At 45.1% G+C, this 7,878-nt stretch overlaps 1 protein-coding gene across 1 annotated transcript in view; it reads left to right on the top strand.

Moving 5' to 3' along the window:
* FAM188B (family with sequence similarity 188, member B) overlaps positions 1-7,878 on the top strand; it is a 161,458-nt gene that overhangs the window by 125,548 nt on the left and 28,032 nt on the right. The window contains exon 13 of the mRNA XM_006832163.1: positions 4,837-4,904. Within this exon, the coding sequence (XP_006832226.1) occupies positions 4,837-4,904 (68 nt within the window). The remainder of the gene's footprint in view (positions 1-4,836; positions 4,905-7,878) is intronic.

Genomic DNA, 7,878 nt, shown 5'->3' with positions numbered 1-7,878 from the left:
CTTAGTCCTCAAAGTGACATCTTTGCTTTTCAACACTTTGAAGAAGTTTTTCAGCAGATTTTCCTAAAGTAAGATAAAGGGACTTCAAAAAGTTCTTAATAAAATTTCCCATGAACTTTTTGAAAGCCCCCTTATGTGTCTGATTTCTTGACTGCTAATTCCATGGGTGTTGATTGTGGATCCAAGTAAAATGAAATCCTTAACAATTTCAGTCTTTTCTCTTTTTACTGTGATGCTGTGTTTTGGTCCAGTTGAGAAGACTTTTATTTTCTTTATGTTGAGCTTTAATCTACAGTGAAGGCTGTGGTGTTTTATCTTCATTAAGTGCTTCAGGTCCTCTTCACTTTCAGCAAACGAGATGTATCATCTGCATATCGTAGGTTGTTAATGAGTCTTCTTCAACTCTTGATGCCATGCTCTTCTTCCTATAGCCCAGCTTCTTGGATTATTTGCTCAGCACACAGACTAAGTATACGTATATGGTGAAAGGATGTAACACTCGTGTGCATCTTTCCTGATTAAAAACCATTCCATGTTCTCTCTTTCTTGGTTTATGTATATATTCTGCAGGAGCACAATGAAATGTTCTGGAATTTCCATGCTTTGCAATGCTACCCACTATTTGTTATGATCTGCTTCACAGAGTCGATAAAACACAAGTAAACATATTTCTAGTATTTTCTGCCTTCAGTCAAGATTCTTCTGACATCAACAATAATATTCATTACTCCACCCCTCTTCTGAATCTACTCTGAAGATTCAGATTACTCTGAAGTTTCAGATTAGATTCTCTGAATCTAATCTGAGAATTTCTGCCAGTTCTCTGTCAATATACTGCAACATCATAATATATCAAGTTTTTGGATATTATCTTTAGCAAAATTTTACTTGTGTTTGATAGTGATGATACTGTTCAATCATTTCTGCATCTCTGTGTGTTGTTGTTAGGTGCCATCGAGTTGGTACCGACTCATAGCAACCCTATGCACAACAGAACGAAACACTGCCCAGTCCTGGGCCAACCTCACAAATTGTTGCCACACTTGAGCCCATTGATGCTGCCACTTTGCCAATCCATCTCTCTGGGGATCTTCCTCTTTTATCTGACCCTCCACCTTACCAAACATGATATCCTTCTCCAGCGACTGGTCCCTCCAGACAATATGTTCCAAGTATGAGAGGCAAAGTTTGGCCATCCTGGCCTCTAAGGAGCACTCTGGCTGCGCTTCTTCCAACACAGATCTGTTTGTTCTTTTGGCAACTCATGATACTTTTAATATTCTCCTCCAAAACCATAACTCAAATGCATCAATTCTACGGTCCTCCTTATTCACTGTCCAGCTTTTGCATGCATATGAGATTATTTAAAATACCATGGCTTGGGTCAGGAGCACCTTAATCCTCAAGCTGACATTTTTGCTTTTCAACACTTTAAAAAGGTCTTGTGTAGCAGACTTGACTAATGTAATACATTGATTTCTTGAATGCTGCTTCCGTGAGTGTTGATAGTTGATCCAAGAAGAATGTTTTCTCTGTTGATAGCAATGTTGTTTATTGGTCCAGTGGTGAGGATTTTTGTTTTCTTTACATTGAGATGCAATCCATACCAAAGACTGTGCTCTTTGATCTTCATCAGTAAGTATTTTAAGTCCACTTTACTTTCAGCAAAGAAGGTTGTATCATCTGCATATCGCAGGTCGTTAATGAGTCTTCATTAATGAGACTTGTTAATGAGTCTCTAGGTGTAGGCGGCCAGTTGATATTTGGCCTGCTTCAGTCTGGAAGGCCATGTTTCCCCCTTGCAGTTTGATTTGTGTTTTTGCTGGAAGTGGTTAAGCTGCCTCAGCACTACTCTAACCAAATTCATTTTTCATGGCCTGGGCCTAAGAGGGCTTCCTCATGCCAGGTCTGGAAATGAACACTGAGCCATCTCTGCCCAAAATAAATAGCCTCCTTGCTGGGCTTTCATTACTGTTCACCCTGTGGGCGAGGTATCTTGCAGGCCTTGCACAAGCTGGGGAGATGGTCTGCCCCAGCCTCCAATTGGAGTTCCTTGGTGGGTGCAGGACTCTCCAGGGCCACAGAGTCAGGAGGAAGAACGGCACTTTCTTTCTAAGTGGCACCAGAAACTTTTGTAGACCTAAATCATGGTTTCTGCCTATTTGCCTGGTCGGGTATGCTTTTCTTGGGGCTTTCTGTGTCTTGGCAGCTTGAATTTGATATGATAACTTTAACTAAATGTTTTTAGAGCAAGATGGAATATTGGTGCCATTCAATTCAGTTGTGTTCCAGTAAGGGCAAGCAGGGGCCCCATTCCCACCCTCTGCTGCCTCACTTAGCCAGTCCATGTAGAATGAAGGGGCATGACCAGGGCCCAGGCTACATCTCCTTGAGGCTTTTCCATGGGCTGTGGAAATGATTGGCATATAGTAGTAATGATGTTGTTCTTGATGGGTGCCACAGAGCTGATCCAACTCATAGTGACCCACGTGACAGAGTAGAAGTGCCCCCAGGGTTTTCTGGGCTGACGTCTTTACAGAAGAAGGTTGCCAGACCTTTCTCCTGTGGAGAAGCTGGGTGGGCTTTTGAACTGCCAATCTTTGGATTTGCAGACAAGTGCTTAACTGCTGCTCCATCAGGGTTCCTTCACAGTAATGACAGCCACCCACATTTACAGAAAGAGTTAGCGCCTACCATGTGCTTCTATGTCCACGACTTCATTGCATTCCTGTGAAGGGTGGGCATTACAGGCATGGCAGAGGAGAATAGACTGAGAAAGTTGTGTTCCCAAGACAATGTGTACATCTGGGCCAGAAGTAACTAGGCGTTACAGAAGGGAAATGGGCCCAAAGCAAGCTTTGCAGCTTTCATAAGGTGGTATGCTAGGCTGTGACATGCCCAAGGTGAGCTGCAAGCTGATGGCAGAAGTAGGTAAGAGTGACAGAAGGGGAAACAGACACAAAGCAAGCTTTGCAACTCTCCCCAGGCAGCATGTGAGTTAGTATTGGAGCCGTGACAACGGTGATGGTGGCCCACGTCCTCCCAGGTCTCTGTCTGTCTGTGTAGTTGTCAGACCACTTCCACTGACATTGTGTCATGGAGTGTCCACAGTAAATAACCCAAGGAGAAATGGAGCATGATCCTTGCTTTGTAAATTGGGAAATTGAGGACAACAGAAATGAATCAACAGGCTTGAGATCATAGAATTAAGATGAGGTTGGTTTAAGATTTTGGTTCATTCATTTGCTTCATTGCCACTTGCCCAAATGATTTGGAGTTTCTGATATCAAAAAGGACATCCTCAGGATTCTCCTATGCTCCAGCCACAGTAAATTTGCCCTGTCTTTTGTCTGGACCTTTGCATGGACTTTTCTTCTTGCCTGGAATAGTGTCCCCTTCTCTTCTGATCCTTGCTGGTGTCTGGGCTTCTTGTTGAGGCACCACTTGATCCAGAAAGCCAGCCTTTGGCATGTCCCATCTCTCCAACAATCTATATCCATGGCCCTTATTGTGTGTTTCCAGAGGACCCTGTATTTCACATCAGAGCAGTCTCTTCCCCGCTTCTCAATGTGCATATTCTTTCTCCCTTGAGTTACTTCTCCCTGAGGGCAGATCAATACCCACTTTGCTCACAAGTGTAGCCTTAGCATAGAGCATCTGCTTGGCATAGAACGTGCATTCAGTAATTAAAAACAAAACAAAACAAAATAACTGATGGACTGAGTAATTGAACTGATGACTGTATTTTCATTTGTTTTTGGTTGTATTGTGAATTGAGTGATAGTTTATGTGGGAGAACATTTGTTTTACACTCATTGTTTCATTGCAATGATTACAATCACCTCTGTGCATCATCATTTAACAGTATTTGCTTCTATTCTATTTTTTTTGTTGTTTTTTTTAGTGGGGGTGTACATAAAAACACTCAGGAAGATATAACCATTTAAACAACCAAAGGGGACGTTCTACAAGCTTGCCTCCGGGCCGCCAGCACACAGCCTTTCTCTTTCCATGAGTGTAGAGTCTTCAGCTGCTCTCTCTCTCCCTGTCCTCATCTTTGCCTCCATTGCTGGTGTCGCTGCTTCTCTGGATAGAATCTCACATTCCACTCGTGCTCTTCTCCCTGTATGGTTGATGACTGGATTTTAAGGAAGAGAAATGATATTTTTATCAGGAGATTGAGTTGAAAGAGTCGCCACAGTTAAGCACTCTACTTGGCTGTAAGCTTCTTGGCAGTCAAGGCAAAAATGGAAACATAACAAAATATATAATTCTTAATGGAGACAAGAAATTGGTCACACAGACCTTTATGTAAGGAACACCAACTATTAAAACAGAAGTGTCTTCAGCTGTGGTCTACATTTGTGGTATCATTCCCAGGCTGACTTGTAGCTGGGGAGAGGCGTTTGTCTGGGGAACAAAAGTGACTTATAGTGGCCCTGTGTGAGGTTTCTGAAGATGTACATCTTTATTCTTGCAGACAGCTTCCCTCATCCTTCTCCTGAGGAACTGCTGCTTTTGGGTTTGAAGCACTGAACTTGAGGTTAGCAACCCAATGCCTAACCTAGTGCCACCATCTCATAGGTTGGTTAGAAGCACTAGATGTGACGGTGCACATTTCAGATGCTTACACATTAAACAGGAGGCTACCACCGCTGCAGTATCCATAGTTTGGAGGACTTAGTGGGTGGGGACGTGCTCCATGGGCTAACTGTGTTACCCACATCTGCCCCTATTGCCACTCAGGCAGGTCTGCCCAGACCCTGGCTGCACCTGAGGTGTGGCCCCCACAGAGGAGGGACATGGTGTGTGCTCATCCCTTTCTCTCCCCTGCAGTTTGAGACGGGTCCTTACGGCTGCATCCTGCTCACCCTGTCTGCCATCCTGTCCAGGTCCACGGAGCTGTAAGTACCTCCTCCCTCTGGGAAGTGCTGATGAGGTAGACTTCGCTGGCCAGGGGCTTGTCCTTCCCCCTGCTGTCTCCCCAAAGCCAAGCGCTGAGTTTGGTGCACAGTGAGGCTGAGTGAAGCAGGGAGTCCGGGATAGTTGGTGGGCAGAGAGAGGGCAGTTTCATTCTACATACACTGATGATCGGGGCTACCTTCTCTGTGGTGCCCCCGGGTGTGTCGGGGGTTCGGGATGAGACACCCCCACAGTGAGGCTGCAGCATATGTACCCCTATGAGTATGTGGAGGGGCCAAACAACCTGAGGTCCTGAACAACTGTGGAGGGGAACTCCCTGGAGGCTCCAGTGGTCCTGGAGGTTGCAAAGGGGGGAGTCCAGGGCCAGCCTGGAGATGGGGAAGCTGGGAAGACGGCTTTTCTCTAACCTCTCTGAGTTGACCCAAGAGCAGTGTCCCCCGGGACCACAGTTACTCAGTGTGTCCTTATCAAAGGTGGCCGCCTCACTGGCCCAGCACGCCTTCCTTTGTAACCCTCATTCCCCAACAGCTTGCCAGGCCTCTAATCTGTGTGTGTCCGCCGGTCAGTGTGTTACAGGGAGGGCCGTGAAGTCTTGGTCTTGTAAAGTACACCAAATTGTCCCATTCACTTCTAAGCAGAGGACACACCTGGGTGGTGGTGGTGGTGGTTGGATAGTTGAATGAATTTGATTGACCCTTGGGAAGTATATGGTGGGTGTGGGGGAGCATGGTGGCTCTGTAGGATAAGCTCAGGGCTGCAAACCACAAGGTTAGCAATTCGAGCCTCTCAGGTGCTCCTCAGGCTACAGATGAGGCTTTCTGCTCCCATAAAGATTTACAGCCTTGGAAACCCTATACAGGGTCACTGTGAGTCAGAGCCGACTCCTTGGCACTTAACAACAACAACTACAATAAAGGGCATGAAGGCAGTGGTGGCTCAGTGCTGAACTCTTGTCTTCCATGTGGAGATCTGGGTTTGATTCCCCGTCAATGCACCTCTTGCACAGTTCAGACCTGTCTGTCAGGGGAGGCTCATGTGTTGCTAGGATGCCGAACGGGTTTTAGCGAAGCTTTCAGACTAAAACAGACTAGGAAGAAAGGCCTGGCAATACACTTGCACAAATCAGTCACTGAAGACTCTCTGGGTTATGATGATCCAATCTGTACTCTGTCACGGGATGGAGCAGGACTGGGCAGCATGTGTTCTGTGTGCCTGTGGTCGCCATGAGTCAGGCTGGCTTGATGGCAGCTAACAAGAGAAGTGACAGGGTGGAGGAAGATTGGAGAATAACTGTGAGCTGGGGAGAGGAGGGGAACCCTGGGGAATGGGACGGAGGGACCAGTAGCTGTGGATGCCCAGGCTGGGGTGTGTGTGAGGAGACACAGCTCCCTCCTTGTGCGGGTGCCTGGGTGGTCCTGACCTTGTTTCCCGGGGCCCCTGCTGTTGAGGGGGAGGATGCCACGTGACTCTGTGTCCCATGCCTCCAGCCTGCCTGCTGTCCCTGACCTTATAAAATGCATGTGTGCGCGTGGCTTTTCTAGCAGTCGTTTTCTGCTACTCATGCCACAATGATATGATCATTCTTGGCCTGAACTAGTGTACATGGAGAACATTAACCCTTGCTGCCTTCTCCCTAGGCCTGGGTTTACTGAATTTGTTAACCTCTAAACTAAGAGGTTGACCCTGCTGGTATTTAAAATGCCGGTGACATAGCTTCCAGAATCACAGCAACTCACAAGCCACCACAGTATGACAAACTGAAATACCAGCAGGGTCACCCATAGTGGACAGGTTTCAGGTGAGCTTCCAGACAAAGACTAGGAAGAAGGAGTGACAAACTACTCCTGAGTATTTAGTCACTGAAAACTTGATGAATAGCAGAGAAACACTGTCAGATATAGTGCTGGAAAATGAGCCCCTCAGGTTGGAAGTCACTCAAAATGCGACTGGGGAAGTGCTGCCTCCTCAAAGTAAAGTTGACCGTGATGATGCGAATGGAGTAAAGCCTGTGGGAGAAAAGCTCACGGGACCTTCATTTGCTGATGGGGCAAAACTCAAAATGAAGAGAAACAGCTGTAAACATCCATTAATAATCGGAACATAGAATGTACGAAGTATGAATCTAGGAAAGTTAGGAATTGTAAAAAATGAAATGGAATGCATAAACACCGATATCTTAGGCATTAGTGAGCTGAAATGGACTGGTATTGGCCATTTTGAATCTGAAAATCACATGGTTTACTATGCAGGGAATGACAAATTGAAATGAAATGGTGTTGCATTCATCATTAAAAAGAACATCTCTAGATCAGTCATGAGGTACAACGCTGTCTGTGATAGGATAATATCAATGTACCTATAGGGAAGCCCAGTTAATACAACTGTTATTCAAATTTACACACCAACCACTAAAGCCAGTGAGGATGAAATGAAGAACTCTACCAACTTCATCAATCTGAAATCGAGCAAACATGCAATCAGGATGTATTGATCATTACTGGTGATTGGAATGCAAAGGTTGGGAGCAAAGAGGAAGGTTCAGTAGTTGGAAAATATGGCCTTGGTGATAGAAATGATGCATAATCAAATTCTGCAAAATTAATGATTTGTTCATTTCAAATACCTTCTTTAGACAGCATAAGAGATGACTGTACACATGGACCTCGCCAGATGGAATAAAAAGAAATAAATTGACTATATCTGTGGAAAGAGACAATGGAAAAGCTCCATATCATCAATGAAAACAAGGCTAGGGGCAGACTGTGAAACAGATCACCAATTACTCATATGCAAATTCAAACAGAACCTGAAGAAAATGAAAACAAGTCCATAAGAGCCAAAATATGACTTTGAATATATCCTACCTGAATTTAGAGATCATCTGAAGAACAAATTTGGTACATTAAACACTAAAGACCGAAGACCAGAAAAGTTGTGGGATGACATCAAGAACAT

The sequence above is a fragment of the Chrysochloris asiatica genome, unplaced genomic scaffold (assembly GCF_000296735.1).
Source record: "Chrysochloris asiatica unplaced genomic scaffold, ChrAsi1.0 scaffold00006, whole genome shotgun sequence".
NCBI classification, from domain to species: Eukaryota; Metazoa; Chordata; class Mammalia; order Afrosoricida; family Chrysochloridae; genus Chrysochloris; species Chrysochloris asiatica.
This window is presented reverse-complemented; position numbering and strand designations above follow the sequence as displayed.